Consider the following 19,697-nt stretch of genomic DNA (forward strand, 5'->3'; position numbering starts at 1 on the left):
TAATACCTTATCTTACCATGTCCGCCTTAATAAAAGGTCTCAAAGTCGAGCATGAGATATCAAAAAAATTATTTTAGGAGCGCCATCTTTAAATGGATCCTGCAATGCACAATTTAAATTTAGTCGAAGCTCCCTTGCGGAGCTCAGATACGTAACAAATCTTACCAATGTGCCGCACCTAAATTCAGCAATGAATTTAAAACTGTGTGCTGCTTTTATAGCGTCTAATTAGCCAATAGCCAGTTGTATAATCCGACACTAATCCTGTACTTAACAATCCGAATGGCTGTTCAGTAAATCCATGTTACTCGAAGGGCAAATCCGTCACTTTCTTTTCATCTTCCATAATAAATAATCATGTGATTGTACGATTCTCATACTTTTTCGCAAATGCGATAAATAGCTGCGACGCAACGAAATTTCTCAAAAAGGTTCAAATTTGAACCGAACACAAACACATTTTTTCATTTGTGAGTGAGAGCGAGAGAGATTTAAATATATACATATAAATCTGCTATAAACTGACATTTTACAGATCTCTCGCTCTCGTCAGCTATGGGTCTTTGGGATGCTTTGCTCAATTGGCTTCGAAGGTATATTTTTCCGATCTAATTCACTTTTTTCCAATTATACTATGTTCATCTCGATTAGATTGGGATTCAACATTATTAATTGATTGATTGATGTAATGTAAAAACTTTGGCACTTAACGATGTGGCCTAGCTAGGGTGGATTGAAAATTATGAGTTGTTAGGTTCAAATCTTAGCGGGATCAAAAAAAAAAAAATTTAGGTTGTTTCTTTGTTTGGTATCTGTATTGGTAGGAGGTAGTAAGTATTAGGTGGAATTAGTGAGGTGTGTGCTAACTGACTGTGATCATGGTATTAAAATGAAAGACCTTTGCAGGTATCAGGTGGAGTTAGTGAGGTACTTGTTTATTCCCATTTGTTTTGGGAATGTAAATGAGATGATATATGTTAACTCAACGAGATTACATTAATAGTTTATTGACTCTCTTGAGACGTCAATAATTAAACGTGTGTTCTCTATGCTAGCTTAAGCTATAATTTATTGACCGTATTGGGACGTAAATAGTCAAACATGTGTTCTTTTGATGGCTAGAAGCATCCTTAGGTCATTGAGGATGGTCAAAGCAATGGAGTTTTCCCTGGGGAGCAGAGAATTCCACTCCTTGATTAAGATTGATCACACTTAAAGAGACTCATTTGGTATCTATGTTCAGAATTATGAGGTATTAGGTACAAATTTTAGCGGAGGCGAACAAATTAGGTCATTTCTTTGTTTGGTATCTGTGCTGGTAGGAGGATGTACCCTGTGGAATTAGTATGGTGTTCACAAATCAGCTCTTATACCATGGTATCTCTAGGGTTAATTTTTATCATTATGAAAAAATTCCTTTGAAGGAATTCTTTCGCATTTTGGATTTTTGTGAGTTGAATATCAATTTATGAATTGCCGGTACTTGTATTTTCTCATTTGTTTCGGAAATGTAAATGAGATGATATATGTAACTCAACGCACATTAATAGTTTATTAATTCTTCTGTGACCTAAATAATTAAACGTGTGTTCTCTCCTAAGTTGCTCGGACTCTTCACTTTCGGTGCCACACCCATATTGGCACGACATGGGTGTGGGTGTGAGATCCGTACCCGATCTGGTCAATCAGTTTTGGGTACTTTGACCAGATTCGAGGGAGAAATTCTAGACAGATTTAATGATTTCTGTAATCAAAACAAAAACTAAGGTGAAGTTGAAGAAAATGGAATAACTTGTGTATATAAATTTCTATGGTCACTCCCTTTCCTTTTATCTCCTTCTAGGAGTGTCCTCTTGATCTATAATTTCTCCTCAATCCTCCACATAATATCTCATAATTTAGGTTTTATAACTCTATTTTTAGATATTTGGCTTATTTTTAGCTGAATCCCCGCACCTGTATCCATACATGGATCCGTATCTTAAAATTTAGATCATAGAAGATCCAACCTTTAGTTCCGCACCCGTATCGAACACCCTGAGCAACTTAGGTTCTCTCTATCAGCTTAAGCTTTTACATGGGATTGATCACACTTAAAAAGACTCATTTGGTATCTATGTTGAGAATTATGAGGTCTTAGGTTCAAATTTTAGCGGAGGCAAAAAAGTTAGGAGATTTCCTTATGTGGTACCTGTGGAATTAGTAAGGTGCTCGCAGATTGGCCCTTATACCATGGTATCTCTAGTGTTAATTTTTATCATTGCGAAACAAATCCTTTGAAGGAATTCTTTCGCGTTTTGGATTTTTATGAGGTGAATATCGATTTATGATTTGCTGGTACTTGTATTTTCCCATTTGTTTCGGGACTGTAAATGAGATGATATATGTAACTCAACACGATTACATTAATAGTTTATTGACTCTATTGAGACCTAAATAATTAAATGTGTGTTCTCTTTATCAGCTTAAGCTTTTATGTGAGATCGATCACACTTAAAGAGACTCATTTGGTATCCATGTAGAGTATTCTGAGGTGTTAGGTTCAAATTTGAGTGGAGGCAAAAAAATTAGGGGATTCCCTTATTGGTACCTGTGAAATTAGTAAGGTGCTCATGCCCCCAAGGCCTAGTTCGAGTGGCAAAAGGTGGAGGATCTGTGGTCACAGGTTCAAGTCCCACACCATGCAAAGCGAAGCCTGGTATTATAGTGGAGAAGGGTAGAGGGGCGGACCCATTATCCACCGAGTTTAGAAGGTTGTGATTGGTCCAAAGGGCGGGTCACAAACGGATTTCTCGGTTATCAAAAAAAATAAAAAATTAGTAAGGTGCTCACAAATTGGCCTTTATACTATGGTGTCTCTAGTGTTAATTTTTATCATTATGAAAAAATTCCTTTGAAGGATTCCTTTCACGTTTTGGAATTTTGTGACTTGAATATTGATTTATGATTTGGTGGTACTTGTATAGTTGTATTTTCCCATTTTGTTTCAGGAATGTAAATGAGATGATCTACAATTCAATGCAGTTACCATTAATAGTTTATTGACTCTACTGAGACCAAAATAATTAGACGTTTGTTTTGTCTACCAGTTTAAACTTTTACATGAGATTGATCACACTTAAAGAGACTCATTTGGTACCTATGTTGAGAATTATGAGATCTTAGGTTCAAATTTTAGCGGAGGCAAAAAAATTTGGGGATTTTCTTATTTGGTACCTTGGGAATTAGTAAGGTGCTCACAAATTGACCCTTATACCATGGTATCTCTAGTGTTAATTTCTATCATTATAAAAATTTCCTTTGAAGGTATTCTTTCGCGTTTTGGATTTTGTGAGTTGAATAGTAATTTTATGATTGGTGCTACTTGTATTTTCCCATTTGTTTTGGGAATGTATATGAGATGATAGATGTAACTCAATGCGACTACCATTAATAGTTTGTTGACTACTGAGACCTAAATAATTAAATGTGTGTTCACTCTACCATCTTAAGCTTTTAACGTGAGATTGACCAAACTTAAAGAAATTCATTTGGTACCTATGTTGAGTATTATGAGAACTTAGGTTTAGATTTTAGCGAATGCAAAATAAATAAATAGGGGATTTCTTTATTTGGTACCTGTGGAATTGGTAAGGTGCTTGCAAATTGGCCCTTATACCATGGCATCTCTAGTTTTAATTTTTATCATTATAAATAAATTCCTTTGAAGGAATGCTTTCGTGTTTTGAATTTTTGTGAGTTGAATAATGATTTATGATTTGCTGCTACTTGTATTTTCCCATTTGTTTTTGGAATGTAAATGAGATGATAGATGTAACTCAACACGACTACCATTAATAGTTTGTTGACTCTACTAAGACCTAAATAATTAAATGTGTGTTCTCTCTACCAACTTAAGCTTTTAATATGAAATTGACCACGCTTTAAGAGACTACAAAATGTGAAAGAAGCCTATGCAAGCTGGAATACATGGAGTGTTGATATGTCCATCAAGAATGTTTGGGTTATGATCCCATGAGTTATTTTTTGGTGTGTATGGATGGATTGAAAGGAACCACAGATGTTTTGATGGGATCTCAACTCCAAACAACTCTCTTAAAAGCTAGATTTTTACTTATGTTGTTCAGTGGGGTTAATTTAACACTGAACAATTTCTTGACTTTGTTAGCTCTCTAGTACTAGTTTGAAGTTTGTAAAGGAGCTAACAACTTTTGCTTATGTTCTCTGTGAGCCCTTTTGTCTATTCTGTAATTCTGCTTCTGCTTGATGCTTTTTAATGAAATACCTTACTTCTTAAAAAAAAAGAAAAGAGAGAGACTCAGTTTTAGGTGACAAGAGTGATTGATTTACTGAGGCAGATTATGACTTTTATCATGAAACTTGGATTACAATGGTGATCACACGGCCTCATTTTTTAAAATTTTATTTTGCTGAGTTTAATGGGTATTCAATCCATTGAGATAGAGCCAAGCCTGTGGAAAAGGAGACCAAGAGCAATATTCTTGGTTGATTTCCCCAGTGCACTTCACGGTGGCAAAACTAGGGGGGTGCAAGGGGGTTTGCTGAAAATGTAAACTGTATATACAAGGTCGATATTATTTTGTATGTATACAATAAATGTTGAATCCTATTGGCTTTTTCATGTGTCCACATTTTATATTTTGAATCTCCTTAGTGAAAATCCTTGCTCCGCCATCAACTTCACTCATTATCTAGTCTCCTCCCCTACATGTGAAGAACATAGAAGAAGTGTCATTTAATTCTATTGACAAGAAATTTTTGATTTGTGGTTCAACTTCGTGGGATTTCACTGAGTATGTACACTAGTTGCAATATTCATTCAGATTTCTCATGGTGGACTATTGAAAATTTGTTAATTTGTTTCTTCTAATCAATCTTGGAACTTCCATGTCTTCCACACACCAAAGATTTTGCATAAGTTGCCAGTAGCATTTCTTCTGCCTAAGTTCTTGTCTTCATGTAACTTTAGGCTTTCTTTACTAAATTCATGTGTCCTTTTGGAGGTTTATTGCTAGACAGATTGATTGCCTCGTCTCTAAGGCTTCTTCTCTTCACAAGAAGCATAATTTATCTGTGTGTGTGATGAATGATCTTCAGTGTACCTGATCCCTATGATTGGACACCTATCCTAGTATTCCAAAGGACTAGATGATGAAAGGTGAAAATGTTAATTCAAATCTCTCCTTTGTACATTTTTGGCTGTTGAGGGTGATACGATATGTGCTTCCATCTTATGCCTGAATTTCCAATGGAGCTAATGAGGGTTGTTTCAAGAGATGAACAACTAATTATTGGCAGATCTATGATTATTTTATTCATCCAGTTTAGTAGTTTCATGCCATGTTGTGCAACTTGGACCTCTTGCTAATTGTTACTCGTGCTTAGTGGCTTAAAATAGAACTGGAAGTTATTTGTATCTTTGTTTTCAAAGGGCTTATAACACACATTGAACTTTGACTGCTTTGGCTCCTCTTATGAAAAGATTCCTCATATCAGCTCATTAAACGTGTTTTTCCTTCAGCCTCTTCTTTCAGCAGGAAATGGAGCTTTCTTTGATAGGGCTGCAGAATGCAGGAAAAACATCACTTGTAAATGTGATTGCTGTAAGTAGATAATTCCTCTATGCTTATTTTTTTCGTATCCTTTTGCTTCCATGTAGTCTGATTGTCTCTGATGACCTAATAATATTTGTTCAATCTGTCATTCTTAGACTGGTGGCTACAGTGAAGATATGATACCGACGGTAAGTTTTCATCGTCCTAGCTCTTAGTCGTAATCTAATTCCAGTTTTTACTACATCGTTTTGATCTGTGATAATAATACGAATCTATTGGATGTACAGGTGGGATTTAACATGCGGAAAGTGACTAAAGGAAATGTGACTATAAAGTTGTGGGACCTTGGAGGTCAACCCAGATTCCGCAGTATGTGGGAAAGATACTGTCGTGCAGTTTCTGCTATAGTGTATGCTCCTTCTTCAGCTTACTTGATTACATTGTGCAGATGCTACTATTCCTTCCTCATTGTACACTGCTTGTTAGTCATTTTTGAGTGCTTCATCATTATGCATAGTCATAATACTTTTGGAAGTGATGGAAGACAGCACATAGTAGATCAATGGTCTTGTTGTTGTTTGGTTGCATTTAATTTTCACCAACCATGATATGTTTAAGAATAGATGCTAGTTCAAATTACCTGATCAGGCTTTTGACAGATTCATTTCTAAAACACCTTAGGGGTGGTAGAATTCCTTTCTTTTAGCCGTTCTTTTTATTCAAATCATGAAGGAATTCTACTAATGATCCTGGTAGCCATAGTAGTATCTTGTTTTTGAGTTCTCTTTCCTTGCAGTTATGTTGTTGATGCTGCTGATCATGACAATGTTAGCATTTCAAGAAGTGAAATCCATGACCTGCTGAGTAAGCCATCGTTGAGTGGTATTCCATTGCTGGTATTGGGTAACAAGATTGACAAGCCTGGAGCCCTTTCCAAGCAGGCATTGACTGATCAGATGTAAGCAAATAAACTTGGACTCTCATTGTTGTCTCTCCTCTTCGTAGTTTACGCTATGGTTGATTAGGGGAAGGGGATGGAGTTTACATCTTTCATTTTGGCTAATTGGTCGAAAAATTTGGTGATAGGAAACAAATTCTCTTCCACTTCCTTCTTTCATGATGCCCAACTGCATTACATGTTTTGATTCATTTTCGAATGATTTTGCAGGGACTTGAAATCTATAACAGATAGGGAGGTATGTTGCTATATGATATCATGCAAAAACTCCACCAATATTGACTCAGTCATTGATTGGCTTGTTAAGCACTCAAAATCAAAGAGTTAAACCTTTTCTCCAGATCTACAAGTTAAAAGTTGTCAGGCTATTCCTTCTGTTGGTTTCTCCAGAGTCCAGAGTTTTCTTGTATGTAAATTGTTTTCTCAATTGAAAGAATTGATACATGTATTATCCCAGCCTGCAAATTGTGTACCAATGTGTTTTTTGGGGAAGGACAACTTCTTTGATTTATTTGAAGAAACTAATTTATTATATTTTCTCTGTTTTACACCAGTTTGAGTTGTTGACACCAAATTATGACACTTATATGAGTGTGTTTGGTACGATCCAAATTCAACCCCAACACTAATGAGTTTTTTCGTGTTTTAGTTAAGTGATATTTTTATCCAAATTTTATGCGACTTTGAATAATTTTGAAATCTTCGCTAAAGCTTAATTGACGATCCATAATGAGGCTACTTGTGAATTTTCCTCTAGTTTGAACTTTTGATCAAGGAGAGTGTCATGCGGTTTCACCTATATAACTTGAAACTTTTAGAACTTTATTCTAGAGTTTCACTTTTATAAGTTTGAATTCTAAAATATTGTGTTGAAGTTTCAACTCGTACACTAATGGTCCATTTGGATATGTGATATGATGTTCCGATTTGAAATCTGATTGATTTGATTTTGAAGTTTTGTTTGGAAATGCAATTTAAATTTTTAAGTTGTATTTTTTCTCGTAAACATGAAAATCTGCTAGTTGTTAGGACGATAAAAATTTCTCCAATTCTTTATACAATCTTACCAAAAATCAGCAAACCATAGTTCATAAACAGAATATCGAAATATCCTAAGGCACCTCAAATAGCATATCTCAAAGATAACACTAATCAACAATGGTAGCAAGTAACAACTGGTTATTCTTTAATAGAATCCTTTCACATGGTACAAACAGTCTCTTCACATCGAACACGAGTCTTATTTGCACAATTTAAAATGATGGGTTATTTTTCTTTTTACAAAATACAAACTATGAGTCAAGTTTTACATTATAATTTTTTTTTAAAAGGATATTTCTCAATTACATTTCAAACGTCAATTGTCTTCCAGCAACAAATCCTAAAACTGGCTTCTGGGTTTTAACTCGAACTTTTATTTGTTTCCACTTTGAATTGAGATGAGAACAAATTGAAGCCACTGAAAAAAGTACTTACATATTTTCACTAGATGCAAGCCCTTATTTTACTGCTATATAGAACACATTAAAGGGTTAGTCTCATTGCCTAACAATAAGTCCACATTTTGCAAAATTTTACGTTGAAGTTACTGAACTGATAAGTCGACCATCCCTAGACCATGTTATGTACTGTTACCATAAGCAAGAGGCTCAGTTAACACACTCCAATCCACAGGAATCAAATATACATCTATGGAGCACAAGAAGGAACCTTAGCTCCAGCTTTTCTTAACATAAACTCTAAAAATTTGACCCGAAATGGTAAAAGACAGATGAATGTTAGCAACCAAATCAAGCATAGGCTACATTATAAAGCAGACAATGTAACATGCCTGGAATTTTACACTTAATGGACACAGATTAACAAGGGTTGCCCATTTAATCCAAGCTTATTGCAGAGCCATTACAGAGATCAGCAGAAACCTCTTTTTTGTTCTTATGAAAAGGGGTTGTCAAAGCGTATACCACTTCTATCAGGTAGCAGCTTCTTCATGTAATACTTCGACCTACGAGATAGATTGATCTTTTTCCTTTTTTGAGCTGGTATGCGGTCGATGGAACATTCAGAAAAGCCGCGCCTCACAAACCTGTGAAGGAGAGAAATGTATACATGAACATCAAATCAACAAACCATCTGTTAATGATATTTTTCTTGTTCAAGGAAAAAATCCAGTCTCAACTTTGAACATTATATCAATGAAACTATGACAAAAATGCTTGATTGTGAGGTTTCTTGCATATATCAAGGAGTGGATATATTAAGGATTTGGAATTGTAGAACAGTTTAGAGAGTCAGAGGAGTGGTTTTCACTTGTATAAGCTAGATAAAGTCAACAAAATCCAGCCAATGTGCACATATTGAGTTAAGATGGACAAACACACGAACTTCATTATTTAGTTAAGTATACGTAAGCACATTGTGCTATTCTATCTGTTCTTTAAAGCAAATGCAGAACTCGTATATCGAAATTATAGTAAAGCATCTGAATACTCTTGCGGGTCAGTTTTTTCTTAAGAGAAAATGTTAGATTTATTAGAGCTCCATTTTGAGTTTAACAAAGTAAAACACATGAACTTCATTATTTAATAAAGTACAAGTAAGCACATTGTGCTGCTCTGTCTGTGCTTTAAAGCAAATGCATAACTCATATACCGAAATTATAATAAAGCATCTGAATACTTTTGCAGGACAGCTTCTTTTATTGAGTTGGTTAAATAGGATCAACATCCATCGTATCAAAGAGCTTATACTTTTAAATTTTTATTTTATAACTCAAACACATTGTTTAATAATATTTATTCTCTGTACCTTGACATAGCATCTTAGCTTTATCTCCCTGTTGAAATGACTTAAGGACTTGTATTATCAAATTCAGTATAAATATTGCAACAAATTTAATGACACTCAGTTATCTGCCATTGTCCATTGCACTTTAGTTCGGCAATCAATGTTCGTTCGCCAATTGGAAGAACAATGTATATATTGGCCAGGGAGCAGGAAAGTGGAAAGAACGTACCAATCAGCTGTGCGAGTTGTAAGCAGAAACAACATTTGCAATCCAAGGGAGGATGCCTTCTTCTCAATGTAGTCTGCAATTTTTTTGGAATAGAAAGTTATTGGCTATTGCAATAATAAGTGCAGAATTTTAATCAGACCAAAATGTTCAAGGACACCAACTGCGTTAGGTAGATAGAAGAGAAGTAAACACATAACAGTTTGATATGATCCTGGATAGACAGATACTACACAGCCTATTGTGAACAATTCCGAGATGTTTAGTGGACCGTTGACTCGTGTCAAGACCAAGGCGTTCAAGGAATACCTCCTTTGGAGCTTGGTAATTGTTACAAACAAGTTGAAGAGAACATTGTTGCAAAATACAAGTCAATACGTTGCATTTGCTACCCAAGTAACATCTAATTGTCAAGTTTTGGGTTGAGGGTATTCCAAATCTGTGATCTTAGTTTTGTAAGTATTACTGGACTACTCCTGGAGTATTCCTCTATTGATAATACAAGTAACCTTTCTCAAAAAAAATCAATGATCTAGAATCACAACTTTGGCTTGGACTTATTCCTATAAACCCTCATGTCTTAGTTCCTGTTTATTAATAAAAAAGTAAAAAAGACTGTTGTTTTCATTGTTGTTATTGTTTAGATTCAGGAAGAATTATTAGGAAAAAAAAACAGGAGGAAAGAATCTTCTTTGATTCTTGGTTTGGATTCTGGTTGAGAACAATCTAGTGCTAGTTCACAGTAAAATGTTCTTAATATTGAACTCCAGTATTTAATTTGTGCTTTCTCATTTATTTCGTTGATTTTAATCTGTTAGCTTTTATCATCCCCTACTCTTCCCATCAATTCCATTCTAGAAAATTACCTCAAGGAATCCAACAAATGTTAATGATTTCAGTGAGTTGATTTCGAACTATGGATTTTCATAGAACGGAAAAAGGCTAGACTGTGTCAGATTATTAGAGCGAGTAGAAGTTGTATTGAGAGAAACACAAGAGTTGACGGACATCTTTGAGGGAAAACACATAAGGGTGTAGGTGAGGAGTTCTATATCTAATTGTTTGCCTTCAAGATTTCTTCCACACGTACAAGGAAATTTGGAGGAATGGATAATCACAAGGGGGAATACTAAATGATCACATTCCATTGGTATATACGGTATGTATAATTGGCTCATTTTAATGCTTGGGCTTCATAAAAAATCTTAAGGTATTATTGGAGGTACTGAACTAATTCTTACAACTTATGTTGGTGGCATTGTTATCATTTATGATGATGTTCTGATATATAACCCGTCATTGATGGTAAGTCTAGATTCATCATGTCTTTATTTTATGCTTTGCTCTGTTTGCTAATCCAAGTTATTAAAGGCTTCAGGAAATATCTTTAACTTAAGATTGTTCCTTTGTTAACGTGTTTGCAACTTCATAGGACAAACACAAATAATCACAACATCCTGAAACTGCTTACATGCATTATTTATCGAAAGAGTAATTAGTTTTACTATGAGAAAGAGTTACCAAGTAATTTGTCTCCTTGTCCTTGGCCACGACAATCAGGAGAAACGGCAATAGCAGCAACCTCTCCACATTTTTCTTCAAAGTAAGGAAAGAGAGCAGCACAAGCTATAATGTGGCCTTCTCTCTCCACAACAATGAATGAATGCAGTGCCTCCACCAGCTAGAACAAGTAAAAAACACATAATTATGAAAAAAGAAAAATGATATACAAACATTAACCAAATAGAAGCTGATTTAGTAACTATTTTCGCATAATAAAAAGCATCAAGATTAACCTCTTCCTCGCTCCTTTTGATCAATGTTCCAGACTCTTCTAGAGGTTGTAATAATTGTTTGATCTCGGGAATATCTGACAGCCTAGCCATTCGTGTTCCTTCGTAAAGATCACTGAGAAAGAGAGATTCATGCACATCTTAGTCGAAAGATAGTCATAAAAAGGATTGCAAATATCAATTAGCCATGTCCTAACATAATTATACGACTGAGAGTACAACTTCTAATTCTAGAGACAGGGAAACCATGAACTTTTGTGGTGAGAAACATAATGTCATATAGGGAGTGGAAAAGACAACCAGAGACATGCAGATTCTCACTGCTCGTGGAGTTCTGTATATCAATATTGTAAAAGGAAGGCTAAGTTTATTTTGGCAATGTAAGTAGCTGGTTAAACATCTCAGGAAATTCTGGATATTACTTCTAATAGTCATATACCAAATTGTGTCCAAGGGGATTGAATCTTTTAAGTTGCGCCATGGATTTCTCCGCAAAGAAATAAAATGTCAAATTTGGATAGTAATAATAGCACAGTAATTTCCTGCTTTTCTTCTCCACATTTGGTGGTGTTTTAACCATGATGGTGAAAGGTGACTCACATTAGCCCAATTTGTTACTCTTAACCTACTGAGCTCGTTTATTGTAGATTATATTTTTGTCTTCTCATTCATGACTTGCTTTGAAAGTGAACTATTTGTACCATGGATTTGATGGTTCAAAAACACAAGGAAAAGTGAATATCATTGATCAACTTAAAGAGGAAATGATGTAAATGTGGAAAAGTGAATATCAACTTGTCTTGACTAAATTACAATCAATATTTCATCAAGATTTGCATACCTAGCTACCATTGTCCCAACTCCATCTCTTTGGAACAATTCCTTTAGTAAAACTCCACCAATAGTACCATCCAGCAGGTGAACTCTTTGAACACCTCCCTGATGGCAAATGGAGTACAGAATTGGCAAAACTTTTAACCAATAAGCCAATAGAGATATCATATTGATAAATGAGGAGTCAATTTAGTAGAGACATGAAAATTTCATCAGCTGATAGATCACTGTGAAAGTTGATAGTTGCTACACACAGCAAACCATATATAGCCATGATATGTAGTGAGAACATGAAACTAGTTGACTATTCTGTAAACATACATATCTCTAATGCACAAGCTATTATAAAAGAAGTTTTAACAGCAAAGAGCGATAACTTCCAAAATCTACCCCTTCATCAAGGGTCAAGTTTAGAGAAAATGCAATTTTCTGTTGTATATTTAGGGTTATTTATTGTCTAGTTTAGACACTTCTAAAAATCTGCAGATATAGTGATTAGACAGCCAGGATCTTACTCTGCACACAAAAGCAGCTGCAGCTAACTCTGAAAGATAACCATTTAGTCGACTTAACCTCTCTTGTCCCCCAATGGCAAAACCCTGCTCACTAGACCAAAGCCCATTCCCATTGTCAAAACCAACACCATTCTGAAAAACACTGTATTTTTGGCTAAACCCATTCATATTGTAGGAAGAGATTGATCCATTAGAACCATTGTGATCTAAACAATTGAAGTCCACTTGACTGACAGCTTTTACATAATTAGCTGCTGCCTCACTTTGTTCTGCTCGTTTGCGAACCAGCATGTCAGCAGCTTGAAGAGTCAAGAAACGAATAAGACGGCCAGACTCATCCAGAATTGGACCATCTATAATACAAATCAGTTTCTCTGCTCCTAGAGCCAAGGCACAAGCTGTAGCAACTTCATATGTGCTTCAATAAAATAAAACACATTATCAATCTTAAAACTCAAGGCAAAATAAAGACGGAAAGAAAAAACATATCCACAAAACACTGACTCATGATTGAAGAGTCGGGAATGTTGTGTGCTGAGCATCTAGCTTAATCAATCAGAAAATGGTTATAGAAAAAAGAAAAACATGTTACACATTAGGAATTGTAAAATGAATTAACTCAACATGGGATCATGAAACAGATGACACTGTGTAATACAAGTTGAGTTCCCAAGATAGTAGATTGATTTAAAAGATAAGCATTCACACCAAGGGCTGTGACACACTTAACATATTCACAAAAAGCTGACTCACAATGGTAGTTTCAGAAAAATGTGGTGTACTGAGCATCTAGCCTAATTAATTAGATATAGTTTTGTACAACAACATAACCAGTGTAATCCTACAAGTGGGGTCTGGGGAGGGTGCGGTTACGCAGCCTTTCCCCTACCTTTTGAAAGTAGAAAGACTGTTTCCGATGGAGCCTCTAGAAATAGTTTTGTAAAAACATGAAAAACTAGTACACATTAAGAAATGAAGTAATCTCCGCAAACACATGACCACTGTTTAAAACAAGCTAAGTTCCCAAGAAAAGCAGATTGATATAAAAAAAAAATAGCATTCCCGCAGAGGGCACTGACACACATAAAATCGTGAAATTATTGGCTTCTACCCATGGTGAGGGATAAAGATATGTTCAAAGTTCGATGTTAAGCTAACTTCAACTCCACAAGTCCATCTATATCACCCCTCCAATAGATGGGAGTCATAATGTCGCATATACGTGTGTGTGTGTCTGCACGAGCACATATTTTTTATTAGTACTATCTTGTAACGAAAGAAGAGCAGAGAAAGTTATTGGTGTACTTCCTTATCACTCTGTTGAGAGTGTTTGAATTGTATCTAAAACTATATGAATCGTGAAGAAACTAATTGATAGGTAATGTTACTATAAGAAACCACCCAAGTTGAGTGTAACCTATTCAATCGAGTAAACATAAACCCAAAATGTGACCAAAATGAGATCAACCTGAAGTAATATTTCTTTTACAATTGTTAATTTTACACTTCTTCTGATAATAGTTGGCATGCACCCTAGGCATAAATCACATTCTTGCTAGTTATTTCCCCTTTTTTCGTGTTAAGATTTCTCTAGAAGACTTCCTTTTGATTGACTTCTGGGTTTTGATCCTATCACTGAAATTTAAGTATTGCAATCTTCCAAGTGCACGAGTTTTCACAAAAAAAAGAAGATGAAGAAGAATAAGCAGGCGAAGAAGAAGAGAGAAGGAGCATTTTATGCCTGTCAAGCAGTTAAAGAAAGAAAGGAGAGTGTCCCATAAGTTAAAGGAAACTTGAAAATGGAAGCTTACCAGTTTAATTAAAAGAGAGGGTAGAACCGGAAAATTGATCACTACTAAGCTGAAGTCTTATGTATCACTATGCTCTAGTATATAGCTTCCTGAAATTCTGTTTATTCATTGATTTTAACGATTTGCGTAGAACAAGATGCAGGACTAATGATGCATAACATCAACAAAGATACCTATCAAAAGCCATAAAGCATACTTGCAGTTCAAAACTTCTCCAGAGCTGGAATATCCAAGATTGCTTAACAACACAATGCTATCCTGATCAAGTCTCTCACGAATGCGAGAAACGTCTATCTTCTTTACTTCACCAGTCGCTGCATAATCAATTCCTTCTACAACTCCTCTTCTCTGCCGGAATTTATAATGAAAATCCCAAGTCAACCTCATTGTCATTGAAATGACATTTGATGCAAAAAATTTAAAACCCAAAAAGAATGAAAATACATTTCATAATATTTACATTGTGCAATGACGTTATATTCTCACCTTCATTGCTAGAAAATTACCACTAGCAACACTAACACCATCATGCCAGCGACTATTTTCTCCATGCCGGCGGACACCAGTCAATGATGGCCCAGGAGACAACTTTGCCTCTATCATAAGACGAATTCTCCCAGCTGCATCCATTGCAGCCATCAGTGAATCAGGGTCTGTTACTCTGTAGCGGCCTACATACTTGGGCTCACTTCCTGTAAGAAAGAGTTTTCAAATCACTTGCTTCTGAGAATATTCTTCTTAAGATAGAGAAAAAATTGTAGTTTAGAGAATAGAAAAATAATATAATGGTGCTAATTAAAAAGGAAAAAGTAGAGGACTTTGAATAGTAAAGACTGTCAAAACTCCTTTGCATGCAAATTTTGGTTACTTTAAAATGCATAATTATCGAGGCCATTAATGCTATTGATTCCTCTTTCTATGAATGAAAATGGATGCCGAAGCTTTGGGTTTCTCCAAGTTAATTTTAGCAATTATTGGAAATGTATTACAGTCAATATAATAGGAAAAAGGATCTTGCATCTAAACTATTTACTAGGTTATGAGCTCCAACTCATCATTAGCAGGTTGATCAAGCTTTAACCTGATCTTGCATCTAAACTATTTACTAGGTTATGAGCTCCAACTCATCATTAGCAGGTTGATCAAGCTTTAACCTGATCTTGCATCTAAACTATTTACTAGGTTATGAGCTCCAACTCATCATTAGCAGGTTGATCAAGCTTTAACCTGATCTTGCATCTAAACTATTTACTAGGTTATGAGCTCCAACTCATCATTAGCAGGTTGATCAAGCTTTAACCTGAAGTCTTCACTGTTTAAAGCAGACCCAAGCAATTGTTGAGCGAAATTAGAGGCAGAATACCTTTTAGACTTTACTGAGTCTTTATTAGCTTAATATCTTCTGAGTTTGTGAGTAAAACATGTCTAGATTGTTTCTGTTCATCTGATAGGACGATGCATGTACCAACGCAGGGACACTTTCTAGACGAGGAAAATTAACATTTTAATTAAGACAAAGTCATCAAAACTCCGTCTGAGATAACTAATTAATTGATTAACTCTGTATCAATCACAAACTAGCCAACACCAGCTATATGAATCAACTGAATTCACATTCAGCTCCATTTCATTCCAATACTAAGTACTCCAAAGTGTTTTTAAAATTACATTATGAGTTCTCTAAAACAAGAGATTCACTAAATCTCACAGAACATGGACATACAAGTCTTTCACTAAAGTACGAAGACTCCTGGTAAATACCGACCTAATGTAAGTGGAGCCTAAGCTGAAATTTTTTGTCTATCATTAAGAATAATAAAATTAAGAGAAAATAACAATTATTTGCTATCAGCATCAGAAATAGTGAAGAAAACACACGTAGCGGCTTGAAACTAGCACTATAAAACTGAACAAGAAAAGAAAACAACAACATTTTGCTGACCTCTTTCAGCCAGAAACCTATCAATTTGGACATGAGTTCCAGGTACAAGAACAAACTTGATTCCCAGGCCATGAAGGAGCGAGATATCCTGCAAAGTTTGTGTGTAAATCAAACCGTCATGCATTACTAAAAGTGGGATAAATCAACAAACTAATGAACTTACAATTACCAAAAATCAATCAATTACTACTCAATCCCAAACTAACCCAATTCAACTATGTGAATCTTCTATATCCTTTTCACATCATTTCAAACCCATTAAGAATCTTAAATTTTTGATCAGTTAAAGTTCTCTTAAAATTTAAAACTTCTCTAAATCACATATTAAGCAGCAGAGTAACAAAAATCTCCAACCAAATCTTATTTAAAAAAATCCAAACTTGGAATTCCACTACTAGAAAAGGAAAAAGAATAACACATTGAGCTAACGTTTGGCCATAGATATTGGCAGTAGTTTTTGAAAATTTATCTTCAAATATCTATTTGGCCATGAAATCTGATCTTCAAACATTTTCAAGTTCCCAAAAACTGGCCGTTTTGGAAGAAATTTCACTTTCAATCACGAAATTTCATAAAAAAAAATTCAAATTAAATCCATGTCCAAACAAAACTTGAAGTTCCCAAAATCACAACTTCGTGTAAACTCATATTTTCAAGTTTTAGCTTCAAAATCTATGGTCAAACGGGAGGTGAATATCCTGAGTAGATAACTGGAAGACAAAGTTAAAATAGGAACATGCCATGAGAAGATGATCCAAATGAGGACTATCAACAATTTCAGCTGAGATTAAAACAACGAAAGTGCTTCCTCTATGCGCAAGAAAATAAGGCCAAGCTTCTCGAAAATACCCAACGAATAAGTCATCTTTTATTGCACTGCTCTCGTCGGAAAAACCAGCTGCACTTTCCGTTTCCCCATAAACACCGCACCTAATTGACAATCTCTTCGAAAAATTAACCCTTAATGATAACAGCTTTCGCCTCCCTTGGAAACTATTTCCAACTGGAGTTGTCCAAACATCACTGCGAGCGAAAATTGGTAGCTTACATTGTTTAATAACTGGAGCACAAGGCCTTGCAGGTGAAGCTGACATTGGGAATTTATGAGGAGTTGGTGGAGTCGGAGTCGGAGAATTTTGAAGAAGAAATGTTCGCCGGAAACGGGAATGGACATGAACCGGTAGTGCTACTGGTTAACTGTCGACCCGGTCTGTCCGGCTCGACCGGTCTTCTTATTTTAGGTAAGATATTGATCGGTGACTCTCAAGTCTCAACCATGAATGTTATTATTATATTATATTATGTTGTATTATATTATTTTATTTTATTTGATAGCATATAATATTTAGAATAAATTATTAAATTATATCATTTTTTATCGTTATATAATACTACACATAAATTATAAGACACGAGTAGAGCTACAATTAAAAAAAGACAAAGTAAAAAAATAAAATAATAAATAATAAAATAAATATTAAGATAATAATGCGACTACATCAAACTGATTTTATACGTGACTTTTCATCATACGAACAATGAATATGAATCATATGATAAAATAAAATCAATACAATAAATAGCATCATCAAAACAAAAAAAAAATATAATTTAATTATTAAAATTTAAATTTATCGTAATTAAACAATTTATAACTATGGAGTACAATAAATTGATTTTTTCTAAACTCCATTTTCAACAAAAGGCAACCATTAATTAGTCAAATAAAATATAATTTGTCGTTTCACTTTTCATGATCTTTTATATTTAAAGAATTCTTATTTTTTTGTTTTTACTTTTTAATGCTTTAAATACCACCTTTCTACTTTATAATTGAGCAAACTTCCTCGTAAAAGCCAAGTTTAATTTATTGCAATCGACTATTTATAGCTCCCACAAGTTACAATAATCTTAGTTTGCGTTCACACCGACAATACTGTTACACGTAAATCTCATGCACCTACACATATATTTGACATATTTTTTTTAAAATATTAATGACTTTTCAATTTCAATTTTTCAATAATATATTTGACATATTGTTAGTTTATGATTATAATATTCAAATATCTTATTTACCAAAAAAAGACAAATAAATTAAAACTAAGAAAATAGAATTATTAAATTCACGTCAATTAAAGCTCAAACCTATAAGTCCTCCATTTATTACAACACATAAGACTCATTAAATAGCAAGTAATTTCTATAGTACGTATGCTCGAACTTGAGACCTTCGCTAAAATAGAAGAATTTTACCCATCTCGTCTTAGTAATAACACTCACGTTTTAACGTCAAACAATTCTAAATTTATTATTTACAAAAAATATAGTGTGAATATACGTCCGGACTAACTATGTTTAATTTCATTCTTTTATTGATTCAATATTTAAAAACATACCGATTCGATTAATTTAAAGTTTAAACACACATACCTTGATTATGGAAGACAAATAAGGGCTATCAATAATCTCAGCTGACAGAAGAACAACAAATGTTCGATCCCTATGCGCAAGAAAATAAGGCTGAGCTTCCCTCATCATCCTCACAAATTCCTCTCCTTCGTCATTATCAGTTTGAGTCGTTGAATCAGTCACTGATGCTATGGAACTATAAAAGTAATCAGTATCACTCATAGTAATCGTTCTACCATTTTCAACACCGCTGCAGCAATTCAAACAAATCCCCTGTTTCTCATCATCTCTTCGAATTCTCAAAAATCCACTCCCTCCTTCTCCACGAGTACCAAAATCGAACTTTTTCCCCATTCCCAAATTCCAACCACGATTCAATTTCAACATCGCCATGAAACAATTGAGAAAATCAACTAATTAATAATCAGCTCGCTAAAGAACTTTTTTCTTGTAGTGCTATAAACACAAACGCAGATAGGATATTAAACGGTAGAAGTAAAGAGAAGACAACTTAATTGACAAATCTTCACAACGTGTTTATGTTTCCTAATGGCACTTAGTTCCATAGCTTCAAAACACTTATAGATCAGTAATTGCTTGTCTTTTTCTACGAAAATTATGTAAAAAACTAGAAAAAAGAGGTGAAATTAAAATGACAGATTCTTGAGTAAATGAATGATTTTAGAAGGAGAGAATTAATTGCAATGGCCTAATTTTGTGGTGGTTGAGTAATGGATGGGGAGAGGAATGTATAAACAGAAAGGGGAAAAAGAAATGTGGCCTTTGGTGAGAGTTTTTCAAGAATCATTTCAAGACAAAATTAGATTCTTTTAGGGTATTATA

At 34.6% G+C, this 19,697-nt stretch overlaps 2 protein-coding genes across 4 annotated transcripts; one reads left to right on the forward strand and one right to left on the reverse strand.

Annotated features, from left to right (window-relative positions):
- The first annotated feature begins 373 nt into the window (after positions 1–373).
- LOC102597869 (ADP-ribosylation factor-like protein 8A) lies at positions 374–7,068 on the forward strand. Its single transcript, XM_006350557.1, has 6 exons — positions 374–593; positions 5,543–5,624; positions 5,732–5,764; positions 5,864–5,985; positions 6,373–6,534; positions 6,745–7,068. The coding sequence occupies exons 1-6, from the start codon at positions 556–558 to the stop codon at positions 6,860–6,862; spliced, it is 555 nt and encodes a 184-aa protein (XP_006350619.1). The 5' UTR covers positions 374–555; the 3' UTR covers positions 6,863–7,068.
- Positions 7,069–8,183: 1,115 nt separating this feature from the next.
- LOC102598178 (probable amino-acid acetyltransferase NAGS1, chloroplastic) lies at positions 8,184–19,674 on the reverse strand. 3 transcript variants are annotated; one of them, XM_006350560.2, is made up of 11 exons: positions 17,491–17,749; positions 17,183–17,372; positions 16,443–16,530; positions 14,987–15,192; positions 14,697–14,848; positions 12,690–13,107; positions 12,182–12,279; positions 11,344–11,455; positions 11,069–11,228; positions 9,551–9,623; positions 8,184–8,620 (listed from the first exon to the last, which is right to left on the reverse strand). In XM_006350560.2, coding segments are annotated over exons 1-11 (1,650 nt in total). In that variant the 5' UTR covers positions 17,493–17,749; the 3' UTR covers positions 8,184–8,469. The 3 variants fall into 3 exon arrangements, with proteins under 3 accessions (XP_006350622.1, XP_006350620.1, XP_006350621.1); XM_006350558.2 differs by lacking the exons at positions 17,183–17,372; positions 17,491–17,749 and adding an exon at positions 18,876–19,674; XM_006350559.2 differs by having other exon boundaries at positions 17,183–17,749.
- Between the last annotated feature and the right edge of the window lie 23 nt (positions 19,675–19,697).

The sequence above is a fragment of the Solanum tuberosum genome, unplaced genomic scaffold, assembly GCF_000226075.1.
Source record: "Solanum tuberosum cultivar DM 1-3 516 R44 unplaced genomic scaffold, SolTub_3.0 scf00126, whole genome shotgun sequence".
Taxonomy (NCBI): Eukaryota; Viridiplantae; Streptophyta; class Magnoliopsida; order Solanales; family Solanaceae; genus Solanum; species Solanum tuberosum.